Genomic DNA, 21,255 nt, shown 5'->3' with positions numbered 1-21,255 from the left:
TTTCTATAGCTATGCATACAAGGAACATGAGGCAAATAATGGTTAAAAACATATATTTAACTCAGAGACCCAGTTTATGATTGTTTAAACAGAGTTGGTCTTGAAAAATAAAATCCTTTTTAAACACATTTTCTCTCCAATGTATACTTTTTAAAGATTTAAGTGAATCAGGCCTAAAATCTCTGAAGGTTTGTAAATATACAGTAAATGGTTGAAGAAGATAAAAAGTTGTCTTACTAAAGGTTTACGCTAAGTCAAAAAAAGAAAAAAGAAATATTATTTCATTCCTTCTTTGAGTTAGATTTTAAAATTGCACCATGGATATATTTTTCTAAAGAAAACAAAGCAGATTACAATATGTTTCTACAATATATATAAAATAAATTGCTACACAAGAAAATGTCACATTTTAGAAAGGTTTCACCATATGCTGGAAATTTCTCCTTTACAAGCTCATTACCCAATAGTGGCTCTCAAGACTAAAGCTCATTTACATGTAAAATAAGAGTATGGCCTACTCTTTAAAGGCACAGTGATAAACACACCAATTTGACAATTACATTAATATGAATATTTGCATAGTCTCCAGTCTCCACCTGTTCTTAATTTGAAGCAGCTGCAGAACAAATCACACCACATAATCTGAATATGCCACTGACTCACATAAACACACCAACCCTTTTCATCAAGTTTTTTTTTTTTTCCCTCTGTTTGTATGTTTGTTTTGAATTTACATGAACTCACGGAAAAAATATTTTTGGTTGGACAATTTCGATGCATCAGCAATAACATATAGAGGATCAAATGCCTTTTTGCTGTTTTGTTTTGGTTTTTTTACTCTGTTTCCTATAACAATGAACATTTAATTTCCATGACTAGATGAACAGCACAGAAAAAAATTAATATTTTACAGCTTATTGTACTAGATACACCTCCTGCGAAATATGTTAAAAACATGTGCAGTCACCACCCAGCACAATAAAAGTGTACCAATGAAATCCTTATAGCTCTTAGCAAAATAGGACTGAATGGTCACCAATTCACTTTCTTGCAAAATCAGTGCTTTCCACTATTTAGAAAACTCTGTGTTTTGTACCAGCAGCATAAAAGGAACAACAAAACCACAGTTGACTGATAATTCAAAATGACAGTTCACACTAACGACACATTCTTCCTACATGTATGCTGCTCCTTTTTGATACACAAACAAGAAATAATTGAGTAATTTAAGACATTGACTCTATTCCTATGCATTCTGACTGTCATTAGGCCCCATTCTGTAATGTTAAACTGATTCAAACTGAAAGAAAGATGAGGGAAAGGCAGCACATGTGGGAAATAACTGAATACATCACACATGCCTGATACAGCAATGATCATGAAGGATAATGCCAAATGCAAAATGCTCAATATTAATACTAATGGTAAATTCTTTTTCAATGAATAATCAGCAGCACAGACATACAACCCATGTTCTTCTTTCCACAGCTTTCTCAGGAAAAATAATCCATTACAGGGCCTGTGTTGCTTATGAGAGTGTTGCCTACAACCTCTAAACTAATGGTTTTACTAAAAGCAGATGAGACCCTTCTGTGTTTCAGAAAAAGTATTTCAAATTGGATATCCATTTGGACTGGGATCCATCATCAAATACTGTGGTAGATCTACAATTCTTAGCATCAAAATAAATATGAACTGGAGGGCCAGTTCTGAACAGTCTCAGCCATTCTGACACTGAAACATTACCCAGACAAAGGTGTTTTGTAACAGAAAACCAGCTCCTCTGGGGGCTATCAAAAAGTGTAAAAATTTTTATATTAAAATTATATTGTAGTGGAGATAACATTGTGCATTATGATGATTCTTGCAGTGCAGAAAAGAGCATGGCATCTGCCTGAAGTTGTCACATCAAGGAGAGTTGACAATGCTTTTCCAGTTCTAGACTAACAGAGCAAACATGTGGGAATCTTAACTGTCAGCAATTGGGAACTGCAGCAAAGGCAAATGACAAGCAGTCTGGACAATATGTAGGACCACTGTAAGCTGTCATCAGAAATTAAAATGGGCAAAGAATTAACCAAATTATTTTGAGAATTTTTATCATTAAAGATATGTATATTTATTAAATATTAAACTATCATTTAGCTGTAAAACAAACAAAAAGGAAAAAATATTTTGTAAAGGAGAGACATTTCTACAATGTGAAGCAGAGGCCATGCTGCCTAATTCCTGGGAACAATTTATTTTGATGCTGATGTCTGGTACTTTCGAGGTGACTTAGCAGGATGCTGGACTGGGAAATTTCTTCCTATTCCTTTTTCTCACTGAGTACTTAACCTCTCCAGGCTAGAAAGAAATAAAACAAATTCCATATTTTACCATTATTTATAGGTTGACTGGATGAGACACTGCATCAGCCTTTGCTGAGCATGGTTTTAAGAATACTAAGAAACATCCCTGACGTTGAGTCAAATAACTCAGAAACTCTCTGTGCTGATGTAGTGGAAGAAAATGGAAGTATTCACTATGTGCTGTAGTCCTACCCAACCAGACGTGTCAACTAATATTTACATCTTGAGGCACCATATGTGTCAGATAAAACTTACAAAAGAAAATAAGAAAGATAAAAGTTAAACAGCTTGTGCACATTAAACCAATGTTTGCACATCCTTAATACCCATGTTGGGAAGAAAAGCACCAACTGATGTTAAACACTACTAAAAATCAAGGTTCTGCTAAAGAACAAATAATAAAATCAAAAATCACACAATGTATTTTAAATTTAAATATAAATATATTAAAATAATTCTACCAATGTAATAACATGGAAGCTAGATAACATGCCCAATATATTGCAAATCTTTTAACACTAAATTAAAAAACCTGATACGAACATCATATGACACAACATGATACCTACATCAATTTGTTCATCTATCCTCATTTCAAATGCAAAACTGTACTGTGATTTTAAAACTTTAAAAATTCTTGAAAGCAATCACTGTGGAGTTTGGTACACACACTTTTGCATGAGGGGTATAAAAGCAGCCACTCTTCCTGAGGAAGTGTTCAGTTCCCTTCATATTTTTTCACAATGATAAACACTCATCAAAGGAAGTGTGGGATGGATGACTACACTAGGGGGAGTTGATCAGCAGAAAAACTAGCACAATCTTTTATCTAAAATTAGCCTCAATGTCAGAGATGTAAATCATAAATGGCCTCCTAGGTGTAAGATCATACCCTAATCTTTCATATATGTCTTACACTTAAGGTGAGCCATTTTATCATAACCATATCAAGTACTTTTGTCTCTCTTGGATCTCTCAGAGAGTAGAAACATAGACACTGATCTTAGGAAAACAGAAACACAAAATATTTTTTTTAATTGCCACCACCTCCTACTACAATTTCATTGCTGTTTTTTTCAGACCCATAAGAAAATCAGAGGGGATAAAATTGCTCTCTGTGACACCAAACATAGTGAAGATTTACACTGAACAAATAGCTTTTAAATGTATACCTGATATTTTAATTAGGAAAGCAGTATACCCAGAAACAAGCAAAGTACCTGAAATACAACAAAAATGCCTCAATTTCATATTGACATAAATATTCTCTCAAGCTAAGTCTCTGTTCTGCCACTAAGTTACTCTGTCACATTCTTTTAGTACTTATTTAACTTCTACAAAATTGAAATTCAGCTTATTTCAGAACAGGACAGACAATAACAGAATTTCATTTTGCCTATTTTCATAGCAGCAATTTATGTGAGATTATATGTGAACTGTACCCTGCAATAAAGTTAAAATTAGGTTATAACTTACCTTGATACTGTGTTTCATAGTTGTTTTCACCAACTGAACAGTAGATGATACACTGACACATCAAAAGAATGGAAACTACCTTAAGAATTGTGTTGTAGAGGGTTTTTTAAATGCTTCCCTCACTTCTAAGGAATGCAGGCACCATTTCTCTCCTTTTTTATTGACTGGGTTATCTGTATGGGAACTGAAGACATAAAAGGGAAGATCCCTTTTCCTTATGGTGGAAGAGACACTGAAGTCCTGTATGTAGGACCAGGAATCTGAAGGTCTGGGCTTCACTGCCTGCATGGCCAAAGCCGTAACATAGATACAAAGTCATGGAAGTGCCATGGAACTTCCAATGGAATTGAGGTAGTACCTTTCTCTTTTCAAAGGCCCCTTTTTAATCACTTTCAGAGCATGACAGACATTGAGCATCTAATTCACTCTGTGGTGTTGGAAAGTGGCTATGTTGCTTGAAATCATTTGAAGGCCCAACTATTTTCCTTGAGCTTAATCGTATTAATCCAATGTTTTTACCACCATGGAAAGTAGTTACGGCTAGTAAAATGCATACTGCATCATCCTGATGTCAGCTTTGGGTCACAAAGAGAATTGCTCATTAAGAGGCTGAACTGGGAAAGGTTTGATATTTTTAGGGGTTTTCCTCTGAAAAGCATGACTAAAAGCAGCTCTGAGAAGTCCAACGGACTATGACTTGTGAAATATGAAGTTTGCCAGTGAAACCAGACTGTTCATGGAGGGAAGTCAAGTTCACTTGAATTGTCAAAAGCACATCATCAGAAGAAAAACATATTGGCTTCTAGATGTTGCTTGGAAAGACAGAAAAATGGCAAACTGAATGACACAAAATTATCCTTTAGCCCACTGGGCTGTTTTTAACAGTGGTCAACACAGTGCCCAAAGAGAACAAGCACGGTGGCAGACAAATATTGAGATGTGTTCCCAAACTTGGATACATGTTGCTTGAAAACCTACATCATCCTTTCAGCTTGATTTCATGTCTTTTACTCCACAAAATAGAGAACAATTAGATCCTGTGGACCCTCAGAAGAACTACAAGAGCTGGAGGGATGATAAAAGAGCAGAGATACTTTCAGCTCTGTATGGATCATATCTCCTTTTCCTTTACCAAGGAATATTCAAAACTTGAGCCAACAGATTTTGGTATTCCCTTAGAAATGTGAATAATATATACCTATTCCTTGTGCTCACACAGTTGGGCATGAAATACAGTCAGACATAAGCTAGCTGCCTGCTGTTCAGTCCCACTTAAATAGGTATGTCAATGATGCATGTCTCTGTGGGTCTCTGTGGCTCCTCTTCCCTCCTTGCACTCTGTTAGTAGTGCCTGAATGCACTCAATGCTCTCTGGGTATCTGATCCACATTAAAATTTTGTACAGTTAATAATACAAGTAGACCCAAATCTCTAACACAAAGCTTTTGCATCTACAATAGTAAGATGAAAATAAAAGTTTCATCCTAACAATGAGATCAATACTGGAGATGAAATCTAATGCATTTTAAGTTTAAAACCAGTGGATATTTGATCATGGACTGCTAGTCTAGCCAAGTGTCTAGACCAGTATTTGTCAAAACTAACAGTTTCTCACTCTTTTTTCTCTAAGAGAGAAAGCAAATGAATTATCATTCCATAAAAGATACCCTTCTTGTGTAAAACACATTTAAAACTAGTAATTAATAGTGAAACCATAAAGTTTATATGTAATGAAATGAAAATCACAACAATAAATGTCCCAGAATGAAGAGAGGAAGAACAATGTATTCATCATTTTTGTGGCACCATTCCAAAGGCTCTGTTCTAATGATGTGTAAACACCAAGGAAAAGACAAGAAAAATATAAAATGATCTGCAGGGTGAAACAAAGGTTTTCAAAATCTTTTTAGAATTTCTGTTGACAGTTTTACAGGGGAGGGAAAAGTGACTTAAATAACAAGGATTCTTCTCTGAAAAAGGATTCTGCTTATGAGTCCCTCCTAAAATCTTTGCCATTCACAGAGGTTTAATTGAGAACCAATTTTTGTGTAAATCATGTGGTACAACAGCATCTCTGATGTGTTAGATCTCACCTAAACTACAAGAAGGGGTCCTAATACAGCTATCACTAAAATTACTTGGAGTTTTCACTTTAAAAAGTTGAGTCCAAATATAATAAAGTATTATCAAATAATTTTGTGGGTTTTTATTACACTGGAACTTATTTTAAGTATGATGCCATTACTCTATTCAAACATTCCTAAAAGCACTTCTAGCAACGTACTATATTTATAATCAAAAAACCAAAAATATCCAATAAATCAAACAAATTTAGATAAATATTTTATCTTGAAAATCCAACCCCTATAATCAATTGGCATGTTTCACTACTACAATTTACCTTTGCAATGTTACCAAAACCCCAGAGGATTAGAAAAGCAGTCTTAACAGCTGGTGACACATCTCTGTGGACACTATTATTAAAGCTATTAAGGCTCATACAATTGCACTTAAGTTTCCTAACTAAAAATATTCTAAAGAATAATATACAAAGTTATAATTATTTGCTTCTAGAGGTATGGCTGGAATATTACATTACCCCCCAGCCCAATTACAACGGCTGAATACTCACTCAAAGAACTCTAACCAAGTATTCCCCACCCAGGAAAAAAAAAAACCTAAACATTTCTAGACTAAACTATTTTTTGGATTCTAAATTAGCATGACTTTTCTTAATATGGAAAAGAGTCTCCTCTCTTAATCTTGACGCTGAGACTCACTGGGGCATAGTATATGCAAGACCTTAAAATGGTCACAATAATAATGATCTCATAAGGGGGTTGTTAGACTAATTAATTTTATTTTCATGTACTATGAGACAATAAGCTCAACACTATAAACACTCTAAAACATTCTGAAAGTGGGTATTTTTGGAAGAAAACATATTTTACAAATCGGTTGGGTTTTTAGTAAATTCTGTCTCTTGTTTCAGTGTACTTGTTGCCCAAAAAAGCATACTTCTTTTAGAATCAATGCCTTCCTATTAAAAATGTCCATATTTATTAATTTGGTGGTATTCCTTAGAATTTTTACTGGTAATTATGAAGTCAATAAATTTTTGTATCTAACAGCCTGAGAAAGTCTTGAACATATTAATTATGGGAAAGCTACAGCTACTTAGATTGTGCTCACAGAATTGCTTTATTGTAATCCAACAAATGAGGATTAAAATATCTGAAATGGTTTCAGGTAGTTTATCTTTCATTTTCATTCACTGAAAGTGAATTTTAAGAGATGTCATGGTGTGGATTTTTAGAATGCTACCTGAATTTTACTAAATGTCAGTTATTATCTAGTCTTTAGTCTTTTCTATTCATGCAAGAGGATGTAAATATGCAGAAAATAAAAATTATTTCTGAAAAACAATAAACTATCATTTTCTCTGGGGTGCTTTAGGTAAATTCTGAAACTTTAAGCCATTAAAATCCCTTTAGAATATCTTCAATGAGTCCTTACCTTTTTTAAGAAAATGGCAACAACAAAGAATACCACAACACTTCAGAACTAGAAGAGATTTTCTGAGTTTTAGTTTGTTTTAATACTCTAATTCAAATCACGTAAATCCCCTTCTAAGTTGCCAAGCTGTAACTTTAAGCAGGCAAAATGTATGGGTGGTAGCTATTGGTTCCAGTGCTTCTACTAGAACATTGTTCCAGAACTCTTTTCTCTGCATAGTGAAAAACTTTATTTTCCATAGTTCATTCATGCTTACCTTAGTTGCATGTTACCATATTTAAAACTCTTTTAAAGAAATATGACAAATATTTCTTCACTCCTAAAGTTTCCTTTTTGACTCAAATTTCACAGAGCAATCCTAATGTTTCAGCCTGTAGTCACCATTTCTGCAGGAAACTTTCTAGTACTTTTATAGCATAAAAATGTATCCAGAATTTACACAGCCTCACTGTAGGTATACAGCAAGCATGCCAAGCTATCAGTCACAGTCAGAACAGTGAGATACCTTCACCCCTGGATATTCAGGGCATCAAGTACGAGAATCCTGAATCTTTCAGCAGAAACCTATATGGAGTACATTTCTAATATACCAATAAGACACTAGGAACTAGGTGGATTTCATATCTCCATTATTCCTGATGATATCTCAAAGATCTCTTTTAAAACTGAAACTTAATATTTCCCTATTTTAATTGGAAACATGGTCTCAAATTTAAGATAATATCTTATTTTTCTCACCTATGTTTTATCTCTGGTCATTCATGATCACACAGTAACCAAAACACTGAACTGCTCTCTTCCTTTTTCATTTAGCTGATAGACATAAGACTAAAAAAAAATTTATCAGTTCTTAAGCAAATGACCATATTTTTTGCTGTATTTTCTAACATATATTAGAATTTACTTGCTAAATTAAATTTTGAAAGATATTAATCCTGTGCAACAGCCCAGCCCTCCTGTAAATCCTATCTGCCTATTTTGTTTTTCATGGGTGAAGTAAATGCCCCCTCTTACTACAGAAGGCTTAGAGTTTGGCATTTTTTCTTCCTTACTCATAGTATGGTTTCAGCCATTTCTAATCAAGAGATATTTTTCTGCATACAGCAACATCAATCATAATTTTCCTCTGAATTTGCATTATTAAAATTCCCCTTCAGATACTATGCTCTTAAAGTGAGCATTTTCATGGTACCCTACTCTGTTCTTAAAACAGAAATATACATTGTTTTGCCTATGATTTCACCCTAAATCTTCTATTAAGAAATATGTTACTTGAATTTGGAAATTTGATTATTCCTAAGAATCAATATCCATAGATATCTGCACACTAAATTACAGCAGCATCAATTTAGGAATCACTTCTGCCAGTGCAGAGTTGATTTTGATATTTTTTTTCTCATGTGTTGGGTTACTGTATTGTCCTCCTCAATACTGTGGAAGCTGTCTTTCCTATTAGACAGAAAGTACATTTATTGAACAAATGGATTTACTGTGAATACTTGTGGAAAAATGTCATTCTTCATTTATACTTCAAGTTCTTGGTAAGATCCTTGAAGCATATCGATGTTGCTGAAACACTGTACAGTTCCTTTTGTATATATTATTATTATACAATTGCTTTTCAAAGTTTCACATAATCAAGTAGTAAAGCACTGAAGTAGTGTTTAGTAAATTTTTCACCATTAATTCCATTCCATAAGACCTTCATCTTCATCTCAAGAAAATATTAGAAGCATAAGAAGGCATAAAATGACCTAGAACATCAAAGTGGCAATTGTTAACCTCCTTCCACAACAGGATGGGCTGATACGCTTTTCCACCAGACTGTGTGATTACTTTTTCATCAGGACACATGCTTTTCTTCTGTAGCATTAGTGCATACTGTGTGATCATTGGGATCATTTTAACACTTTTTAACACAGCCTTACATCCTTACAATGTATACATCCCAAGTGATGGCAAACTAAAATTAACACCTATGTTGATCTTGGCATACATTCAGATTCCTGATTAGCTGGCTCCTCACATCCTCAGTCAGCTTGCTTGGTAAAGCAACTGGAAAAACATGACATCATAAAATAATGTCTAACAATTAGCATATGTCAAGAAAAGAATTCAATTCACAAAGCAAAATTAATCTGAAAAGTATGTGAAGAAAACAGCTCAAGGAATGCCATGAGTGGTCAGGGACAGAAACTGAAATTTCACGTGTAAAGTTGCATATGCTACTATTAACTGAAAAACCTTCATTGTTTAGTCACAGAACTTTTGTTTTGTCCAAAAATTTTCTTGACTTTATAATTCCCTGATGAAAGAAAAACCTTTGGCTGGGGGGGGTGGGGTGGGTGGGACTTTCCTTAATGACAAATTAACTAGAAACAGCTCTGAAATATCTATCCCCCATCTAGAGCATTCATAGAATATTTTGTTTAGTTGCTTTTCCTGCTTTAGTAATTTCTAAATTGACGTACACTAATGTGTTTTTCAAATTCAAGAGTATCAGGAGAGCCTTGCTTGAGTGGTGTGATCCTAAACTGGCATAATTAGGGCCCTGCCTGGGAGCAGACCCATTAATAGAGCTGCACACTGAGTGGGGAACCATTCACACTTTCAGCTCTTCATGAGCTTTTCTGGGCAATGAGCCAGCTGGTAAGAAAATCAGGCTGATCCAACCTGTTGCAAGAGCCTGGAGAAGTGGCTCAAGGGAGCCTCCACCTCACAGCTCTGCAGTGGGACCACTCACACAGCCCCAAGTGGAGCAGTCACAGCCATGCGTGCTGGCTGTGCTGGGAGGGACATCAGGAGGACAGAGCTTTCCAGCTGCTCAAGAAGGCAAATCAACTTCTCAGTAGTCCTTGGGGATTCCTATAGTTCAGAATATAAAAAAAAGTCCACTCATCCCATACACAGCATTATTTCCTGGAGTCACACAGGCTGCACATTCTACTGTGGGGGAAGGATGAGTTTGCTGGTGAGCCATATAAAAGCTGCTCTGAAAAGACCTAGACAGTGTCTCTGAAGGTTCGTCCTTCTGAATCTGAATGAAGAACTGGACTGTGTGTTCTCCCTCTACTCCTAGTTCTCCAGAAGTACCAGAATCAACAGAAGAGAAAGGGGAAAGGAAAGACATTCCAGTGACGCAGGTGATAATTCCTGGACAGTCATAGTAACAGATTGACACATCAGATTCTGCACAGACATGTGTTCAACATTAAAATGCCTCTTGAAGTCGCTGATCACATAATAATCCTAATTAGTATTCTGCACGTTCGGTACCTGTAAACAGAACTTGTATAATACTTTCCTCTGAATCTAAAATATTTTATAATATTACAAGCATGTTGTCAGGATAAAGAGGTGATCTCTGCATCACCTAGTTGTTTGTGGGTTTTTTGTTTCCATTAGATACAGATAAATCTATTATGTGCTAAATTCTGTTAGAAAAGTGCTACTTAAAATTTTCCCATATTACAAAGGTGACACATAAGGTTAGCTGGAATTATTTATACTCCTGAAAATGACAATAAGAGATAACACCTCAAGGTGATGCAGATATACTTTAAACTAAAAAGCAAACCATACTAACTAGTGCCACTTTCTTAGTAGATGTATTTTTTTAATACTGGAAGTTTTCAGATTAAAATGTGATTTAAACTGAATCTGTTATTAGAAGGTTTTACAGCAACATGATGCAAAATATGGGTTTTCATGAGTAGAAAAGCTTGTCAAGGACAGGATGTAAGTCTTTGGAGCAAGTTCTATCTATGTAAGTAAGAACTTCCCAGCAAGTTTGCGACACTGACACTTCCACTGTAAATGAAAGAAACAATGTCTTGAGTTTTTTCCTTTATTATTGTATTTATACCTCTTCCTTAATAGAACTCCTGTTTTCTACACCATATAAGCTTGAACATGGATATTTCTCCTTTCCCTTCCCCCTACACCTTACGTAAAAATAACTCCTTGCCTTCTTTCCATCTCTTGGGGTTATCCTTGTCTTTAGAGTGGGTATTACCGATGCAAATTTCTGCACGTCAGAGGATAAATGCATATTCCTCCGAACAGACTTACAAGGGAAAATGGGACTTATGATTTTCCAGCAGCTATCTTCCAAATTTAATTTACCCCAAGCCTCAATGTTTGCTTATATGTAGGCCACACATTTCCTCTAGAATTATACTCGAGAGGGAGGAAGACTGTTTATCACTACTCTCCTCTTACACTACATATTATGCATTTGAATCTTTCTATATCAGTGTTTTCTACCATGTACAAAATCCTCCTACTTATGCTTAGCAGCATGCATTAGATAAACAGAAATATGTAACATGCAGTTTATGAAAAAAGAGTTTTAAACCAGTTAGATTTATTTCTATTTCTGTTCAATGTAATGCAAGGAAAATTCTCTAAGTTCCAACCATAACATTTTTTTTCTGTTTTTAAAATGGCACTTTTTGACTGATATTAAGCATGCACGGTTGAAGTCAAAGTGCATTAAATCAGAGGATATAATTTAAAAGCAGTGGGGTTTGCTTCTTTTTTTCCCACATTCCCTATTTCTCATCTCTCATCAAGTCCTTAAATATGTTTAAAAAAAGTAACTAAAGGTTACAATATTAATGATATGTTTGCTTATTTATTATGTGCAATGAATTTTAAACTCAGGCCCATATGAAGATCCAAAGGGAGATGACCAAACTAGAAAAGAGTGAAGCAAGGAGAGTGGGTTAAAAGAGACTGTGAATATCTTTTCATGCTAAATTTTTGCATTTTTAGTGTCTTTTAAAAAAATGGTTCTTCTGATGGTATTCACCAATGAAATAAAAATTAAGTAATTAAACTTAAGTGTATATATTTCCCAAATTTTATCAAATTATTAAACTTCAGTGAAGTGCTTATGCTAAATAAACAAAGCTTACGATAACAACTCAACACTCCATACAGCATGATATTTATACAACTGGCTTGGTACACACTGAGCTTAACCCTTTGATTCCAGGAGTCATGACTTCATGACATGCCATCCTCTTATAGAATGCATTTGTACTGATGTTGAAACAATAAATCACCTAGCCTGAAAGAAAAAATATCTAACCAATTCATTGTAGATATATTAAACTATGGGGCTGAAGATAATTATCTATTTATTCTCATTGACATAGCATTCACAGTCTGACTGTGAAAAAAAACTACTCCTTTAGAGAAATTACTGGGAATAGAAACAACTAGGCAAACAAATGGAATTATAACTGTGCATATCACCATCCTATGCAGACAATAACAGTATGTGTATCATGGACAGATTAATCTAAGCATAGAGTCTGCCTACTTGGAAGGGAAATAATTGCAATGCTGTACATGAATACCACCAATGGCAGAAAATTGACAGCATTTACCCTTGGGTTATGCTTGTGCTCTCACAGTTCTTGAAGAACCCCAACTGTTGCTCATGAAAATAATGAAATGAAATGTTACATGTGATACAAATGAAATGAAATTAAATGAAATGAAATGTTACATGAAAATAAAGCTGCCAGTATTAAAACTCATGCTAGATGATACCATGGTCTTCAGTGGCTCTAAGGACAGTGACCTTCTGCCCTAGGAAAAGAACTACATGTTCTAAGAGCCAAGGTGACCTTTTTTTCCTGTTATGCCTACTATGGAAATTTGGTGATAAGGAGAGAAATCCTTGAAAGCAATTAGTAAGCTTCACTGTGGATTACCATTATAACCAATTCTACAGAAAAGAAAAATATTCTGAAACAAAAAATGGCGCTACAAAAATCTTAATCTTACTACAGCAATATTTTACTGGATGCACAGTAAAATAGTAAATGCTATTATCTCATCATATTCAGGTTAACATTACCCTCAACTCTGATCACAAACCCTCCATAGCTATTTTGCAATATGTCATTAATCAATGTACGTACTGATTGGGTCCATTCAATTGGTGCATCAGTGTAATGAATGGCATATATAAACATGTTTCAAATACATTTATTCAGATATCTATACATGAAAGTAAAATCACTACCACAATTGGTACTCAAGCTTGTCAAAAGGGATGTTTTTCTTCTTCTGTTTTACATAAGACATGCTAATGGTTATGCCATCTGCAGTGTGAAACCCAGACAAATGTAAATGAAAGTAATAGTAGATCAAGACAAGCGTCTATCTCAAACGGCAATTTTTGCAGGTATTCTTTTAACTCGCAATCTAAATATAAACCTCCTGTCCCTGAAAATACAGGATAACTACTAGTTAAATGTAATTTTTGAACTAGAAACTAAAACAAAAACTTCTGCACTTTTCAATAGCTAGTGGTACATCTGTAAAGGCTTTTCATGAGTTTACAAAAGACACTCAAATTATTCCAGGAAAATTTCAGCAGTTCCCCTAAAGCCATCCCCTCAGTAAACCACAGAAGAACATGACAACTTACCCAACACCCTCTTTTTGCAAAGTTGAAGGTTTCTTCAATCAGCTTTCAACTTGCTGATTAGCTAGTAGGTGCTGTAAGTCACTAAAATACTTGATGCATTATGAAACAACAAAGAGAACATACAGAAAAACACCATATGCTACTTTCCTCCCCAAAAATATGGCCACTAAAATAAATACTAGTTTTTTTCCTCTTTGTCTCATGGAACAATAGAATATTTTACATCAAACTACAGAGCACAAGATGCATGGCAAGGCTTACCTAACAGCCACATATGCTTGCAGATGTATGAGCTAATTTTAAAGGTTTTATGGCATTTTTACTAGATTTATAAATCTATCCTAACATATCCACAGTTGCCAGATTAGTAAATTGCTCTGAAATGGAGGAAATTAGATATGCACTAATTTAAAAGTACTTTAAAGTATTAGGAGAAGTCTGTTTTCTCAATCACAAACACAAGTACAAGTATTTTTGCCTTATAACCTTCAATTTTGTCTTATAAAGCTTATAATTTTGTCTTATAAAGCTTATACAAATTTAGCAATTTCTACTGCTAGAAGATTTTCGCTAAAGTTATCGCTAAATTAAGTTTATTCGCTAAATTTGCCATAAGAAAATAATAGTGCTATACAATTTTATGACAGTATTTGGTCAAACAGGCAACATGGTGATCAAAATGTGAGTTCCCACTACATGATGAACAATGAACAGTAAGAGACAGAAGTAGAAAAGCTCAAAAGACTCATTTCCAAAACCTTTATACATTCTTTTCACTAAAAAAGAAAACTAAAATGTAGCTTGTGCTCATACCTGAATTTACACGGTATTTGATACATAAAACCAAAGTCTGGGAGCAAATTCCATTTTTCCTCTCCTTTAAAAATGAACCAAATGAAGTGTTCAAGGCCAGTAAGAGACACTATGTACACACTGATGATGAAAGAAAAAGTTGGAAAATAAGCAATAATCTAGACTTTAGGGAGCATGTAACAGTTTCTGAAAATAAAATTATTTGCTTTATTTTCTTCTTCCTGCCTCTCAAGTGTGACTCATGAGATGCTGATGCCTCCTGGGAAACAAGTGATACAGCACCAACACATCAAGCCCTAGCATTTAAAGGACACCAGGCGATAGTTAGTGTTTTAAGAGCATGAAAGCACAAGACTCCCTCCCCTTATCTCATCATCCTCTGGGTTCTGTCTTTGCCTCCAAATATCATTTTCTATCATTTCAACAATGCCTACCACAAACAGTGCACCCCCAGACTTCTTTAACCTTGAGAACAAAGTTTGTGAAAGGGTGGAGAATGTGAAAAGAGAAGTCAGGAGCTCCTGGACTGTGTTGGTTTAAAAGGTGGAGGATTAAAGTAAGAAAAAACATGGAAAACATATACTGGGAAAATACCACGATTTATGCCTGTTTCATATACTTTCCTTAGTGCCTGGTCCTGGCCAATTCAGAGACAGAACATAGGGCTATAGATGGATATTGTACACTCTTTATACAACCCATGTTACCTTTCAGAATGAGGAGCCAGCAGAATGAAGCACTTTCACAATATTCATTGAATCAATCATTTTCATGATTCAACCCTTCAAGGTCACTAATTCCACTTTAAAAACTTAAAAAACCCACATAGTTGATAAGCTTCTACCTTTATGTCTACTCTTCTTATGTGGCTTCAGTGCTTAAAGTATTTGATACAAAGCAAATCTGAGTTTGCACTTACAAAGCAAAGTCAAGGGTGGAGAGTGGGAAGTTGAGGGGGTCCCAGGACTCAGCCTTAGCCTGGAATGGACAACAACTACGGTATGGCAGGATGCCATCATGTCCTGTTTTCCTTTTTTCCATTTTCTTTAGCCATATTCCTAAATTCTTGTTTGGTTCTGAGCAAATAAATAAAACCTTAAAAGTGTATTTGAAGAGAGCTGATCAGGAATGTGGAACTGTTTGCTGCGTCCAACACTGCTCTACCAAGTTTCACAAAGAAAAGGAGACAATGAGAATCACATTCAGAAACTGCACAAATGAACAAATTTCACAACATTTCCCTGGTGGAGAAAAAAATACATTCTAGTGCCTGGGGTCCTCCATTATGCATGACAAAAACTAAAAATGAGATAAAAACACCCTACTCCATCAGAAAACAGGGGAAGTCCTGAGAGAATAAATGCACACCCAGAAAAATAGATGTGAGGAAGAGAATGGTAGGATTTATACTTTTTTAATTTCCTGAACAAAATAAAATTGTCTGCAATAAAATGCAATTCAGCAGTTAAGCACCCATATTGGTCTATATACAAGAGAGAACAAGTTTTGTCAGCAGAACGCAATTTGATATGGAACCCTGCATTAAGAATAAATGATTAATACCTCATAAAAATACCGTACTGACAAAATTTTCTAGGAATAAAACTCTCTTTATGTTTTTACTAATGCATTTAAAATAACTATTCAATAGCAGAACTTCTTGTTTACTCATTCATAATCTAAAACCCAACAACATCTTAATGTGAAATTTCATGACATATGTTTTTTTCCAAAATGGCAGAAGCAGCTTTCATAATTTCATGCACTCGTGTTGGTAAGTTTCTGAAGACTTCTCTGTCACTTAGGTATAGTAACTGTGAGGTATTTAGTTTTTCTCTGTTTTTTCACAGATACTGTTTTGCTCCCGGTCTTAACATGTTTTTTACAACTTAAACCATGTATGTATAAAAATCACATAGCAATCCTGTAACATGTCTATAAAGAATTAATGTACCACAGTAACTGAACTCAGACCTAGTCTCAAACCTTTTAAGCATGTACAGCCACAAAAGGCTTTTGTGTCCTGCACTGGTTTTTCCCTGTGAAGTAAGCAGCAGCATGTGAATATGCACACACACGGCTTAGAGGACAGGCACTGCCACACACCCCGCACGTGTCAGCCAGCTCCGCACTCTTCCCTGACATTAAGGTCCCAAAAGCAAGGAGACTTTACTAACCTGCAGCGGTCTCTGTTTCTCACTGCCCTTAGGAGATTTCAGTCCACTTGTCTGTTGCTGTAAAAGCAGCTGCCTTGCTGCCTGGAGTGCCTAAAAGTAAAGGAAAAAAAAAAAAGTAAATAAATTCAACCAATTCCTGGAAAGAAATCAGTTACTCATTGCTAATTTTAGGTAAAAGTCCAATTGAATGAACAAAATCCCCTCCTATTCGATTTGTATTTGCTATATTTCAGACTTCAGGGTTGTTTTTTTTTTTAGTTGAAACATTAAAAAAAATATTCTGAAAGTACATATATAAGACTTCACTAGAATTTATGGATGTACATGAAATCCTGCAGGAAATAAAGTTAATTTGTTTGAAGTGCTTGAAGAGGAAAAATCATAAACTGCATCAATAGCCTCATTTCCACAAGGAACTTGTCTTTGAGTGTTCAACTAAAATGCCCACTCCCTTGCAAATTATCATTCAATTTGCATTTTCGTATTACAATTTGAAGTAAAAGCAAGTAGACTTCAAGTGTTACCAGAAGCTGTAATTAAATTTGACAAATCAACATCAGATTATCTTGAAAGTGAATTAATAAGGATATTCATTGAAGATTAAAAACACTTTTTGTACTTACAATTCAAGGAGAAACCTCTCCTTTGACAAAAAAAAAGGAGTACAGTTTTAATGCCAAATAAAAATGAGTGGTTTTAATTTGCATTCTTAGGAAAATCAGAGAACAAAGAAATTATTACTCAACCAACCAGATCAGGCTCAGGGATGACAGTATACCAATCAAAATAGAAGATGTTTTCATTTATTTTACGTTTTCATTCCAACTCAGCCAAATACAGTTAAACATATGAAATGTAAACAAACATTCTACCTACCTGAAGAGTGCTAATCTGTATTATTTTTCCCTATAAAATTATTTCTAAAATGTCAAGTGTTATAAAGTGGTATTTGGAAATTAAAAAAAAAAAAAAAGCAAAACCAAAAAATGTGATTCAAAACATTTCCATTGAAACTACCTGGAGAACTCATTTTTTCCCCTTAGAAAAATCAGCTCAATAAATAGCATTTATAGCTTTACAATACATCACACTATTATTTCTGTTATTAAAACCTACTGCAGATGGAATGTACTGCAACAAATGCCATTTGATCAATGTTCCCTAAAATAATAAAGATTCTCAACTGATAAAGAAAGGTACAATTTTGATTAGACTCAAATGAGCTGGTTTTTAAGATAGTTTCTAGTATCCATGACAACAGTTGCTTTGACAAGATGTGCATATGGCATTACACTGCCAGCTGGTGTGAACAATGTTTGAACTACTGCATTGAGATGCTGAGCAAACAGAAAAAGTTGCCACGTCTTAACCCTCAGGGAAGGCAGTCATCCCCTGATCAATTATGAAAAGACAGAGAGAGGGCTGCTACAGTCTGGCTCCAAGCAAGTTTTCTGAGAAGGCAGGCAGACATAGAAAACCAAAGTAAACAAAGTGAATGCACTAGTACCATCTCCTAACAACATTGATTTGTCTCCCCATAGAAGGCCCTGGTACAAAGTTTGCAGAGCAGATTTTTAACATTTGGAGACATTCCCACAACAATCCCTGTATTGTTTCATCAAATTCTCAAGTAATTACAGGTCAGCTACACAAAGACTATACATTCCTCTGAACCTAAGCAATGAGACACACAGAACTATCTTCTCTCTGCCAAAAATAAGCAAAAAATTAACATATTTAAAAGTGCACTTGAAATATTTTGTTATCAAGGAACCACTGGGTGCATGATCTCTTCTGCCCTCACAGTTCTTGAGCATATCCTTAAGAACAGTATTTCTCTGCCTGAGATCAGAGTTAAATGTATGTGTTGATTTCAGGGGCACCAGGATTTGGTCCCAACTTCTTGCAGTGGTTGAAGCAAAAACAGACTAAAAGCACGAGCAGAAGATATGTGGCAAATTTTTATTCTTTAATGTCTAGTGCTCTCCAAAAGGAAAACTTGAAGGGAAGCAAGAGAACTACTGCACTCCTGAATTCATGAGACTGCAGAGGAAAACTAACCTCACCACTTGGGGTGATACTGCCAGGAGAATGAGAGAAGAGATCTGGAGCAAGAGGAAATGAAAAAAAAACCAAAAAAGCATAGACACAATAATCTTTTATTTTTGGCAGTTGCAGAAATCCTAATCTTCCTCAGCAGCAGTGTGTTCACATCAATACAATAAAACAAGCCAGTAAACATCCAGTAAATCTGTACATTTACAGTACTTGAAAATTAGAAAATCATAGCCTGCTGTAGCTTAGATTTAATCTAGACTGATTTCAAATTGTGGCTAGCATACTCCTGTGGAATGAGCCTAAGAAAGTATGACTTCCTACAGCTAACTACAAAAAGAGTCACACTTCATGAAAAAGCAAGGCAGCACAACAGGATATGCTTGCATAAAAGGCTCTACTACTTAAACTATTTTGATTCATATGTGCTGGTTGGGATATCTCTAAAGGAGTAAAGGCTTATCTTTTAATACAGAATGTCTTATAAATGATGACTACCTGAATACTTCAGTGATCTTATTGTGGCAGTTTAGATTATTGTAAACACAGGAGATAGAAGAAGAACAGAAAACAATTTCAAGAGATCAGAGATGATTTAAAACTCATAAGGAGAAATCACTGTCAGCCTTTGTTCTTAGAGCAGTCATCATATAGTATTTTTTTCTCCAAGTGTGCTGCTTAACTTTACATTTTGCTACACAGTAAACAACCTCTCAGAAATACTGTTAATTTCAAAGCATTATTACTGACATTATTCATAAGGGTAGATCATGAGACTGTAAAACAATAGTTCTAAAAATTCATTTGTTGCTATTAAATCTTTGCAAATTAAATTGACAACCTGAAAGTATTTTACAAAATTCACATTTTAACATCTACACTTCCAGTAAACACCCATCCCATATATCATTTATAAATTTCTCTGACAATAACTCGTGATCTAAAAACAGTGTAATGAAGACAAAATAACAGATGCTTATAAATCTGACAAATCAAATTTATGTTGAGTGCCACCTCAAGTTAAGTGCAGAAAGAACAGATTCTATGGCGCTCAAAATTGTATCTAGTTCCCAATAACACTTGTTTCAAATTTAGTAGGAACTTTTCCTTAATTATATAAATTAGTAAAACTATTAAAAAAATCCAATGTAGACAAAAGCAATAAAAAGAACTGAGGATTAGAAATTATTTTAATTATGTAAATGAAAATAATTATGATGCTTTAAGTAATGGCTATATAGGAAGGAAAATTCGGGCATATGGTTTCCAGAACTCACTGTGTCTTCTAGTAAAATATTTATTGGGAACAGTACTTCTTAATATTTACCACGAAGCTTTGGCATAGCTAAAACATAAGCAGAACAGAAATGAAAATAATTGCATATAACTCACACTATTAAAGTTGATAAATTGCGGTAGACTTTGCTGTTTGTTGGCAATATTACTAGGAGATATAACTTCCTTTAATATTGTATTCCAAACCCTTCTGTTTGATCTAAGTGTGATTCAAAATTATTTTTAAAGTTTTACCATTTTAATAAAGTGAAAGCTGTCACCTAAAGATGGTAAGCTTATTACTCTGTTTTTTAGAAAATAAATATATGTGTATTTTTAGGAAACAGATGTCACTCATATCCTTCCTTTAAAACCAGGAATGTTTAACCTATCAGCCTGTTGCATTTGAGACGTTAAAATGAAAAATGACATCTATGCCCATTAATATCGTCAATGTATAAACAGCACAGCGTGACACATTCTTGAGAGCTGAAGGCTACAAAATCTCTCTGAAACATAAATAACAAAGCACTCAGAAGGATATTTGATGTTGATATTCATCTCTGAGAAAAACACTGCTGCCTGGGCTTCTTATGAAAATAGATGCAGCCCAAATGGATCTCCTGTAATTGGTTTCAGATAGCGAGGTCAAAAGAAATATGATACAAGAAACTATTATGTGGAACAGGCGAAACAAGAATGTTTATACAGGCACTCCCTATTTATACTGACAAGAGGTGTATACTCTGCAGATAACCAAAACACTTGCCAGAAGTCGACCAGGTTCTTTTCTTTCCTAATTCTGAATACCTATTTTATTTATTCCAATGACTGCACACCCTAACATTCCTGCTGAACGTAAAATAAGTTTCTGAGCATCTAAGTTTCCAAACGGCTGAATATGTCAAACGAGAGTCATCTCGCTGGTAGCACTATGCAACCGAAACATATCAACATGCTAAGCTGGATTTAAGGCCAAAGACTGCTCTGCACTGGTTGAATAACAAGTTAACCAAATGATTACACAGCTATATTTATTATAAAAAACACTTCAGGAGAACCTCTGACCCTTTATAACCTGCTCGGGGCCTATTCTCTGGCTGGCTCCCAACAAGAATCCCAGAATTACCCACAGTTGTACAAA

The 21,255-nt window shown here is 34.8% G+C and overlaps 1 protein-coding gene across 6 annotated transcripts in view; it reads right to left on the bottom strand.

Moving 5' to 3' along the window:
* Nucleotides 1-21,255, bottom strand: part of FOXP2 (forkhead box P2) — a 405,238-nt gene that overhangs the window by 106,206 nt on the left and 277,777 nt on the right. For all 6 annotated transcript variants that reach the window (XM_066550518.1, XM_066550520.1, XM_066550521.1 and 3 more), the window contains one exon: nucleotides 16,782-16,871. In XM_066550518.1, coding sequence (XP_066406615.1) covers nucleotides 16,782-16,871 — 90 coding nt within the window. The remainder of the gene's footprint in view (nucleotides 1-16,781; nucleotides 16,872-21,255) is intronic.

The sequence above is a fragment of the Molothrus aeneus genome, chromosome 5 (genome assembly GCF_037042795.1).
Source record: "Molothrus aeneus isolate 106 chromosome 5, BPBGC_Maene_1.0, whole genome shotgun sequence".
In the NCBI taxonomy this organism is placed as follows: Eukaryota; Metazoa; Chordata; class Aves; order Passeriformes; family Icteridae; genus Molothrus; species Molothrus aeneus.
The sequence above is the reverse complement of the archived record's forward strand: the minus strand, read 5'-3'. Positions and strand labels throughout refer to the sequence as shown.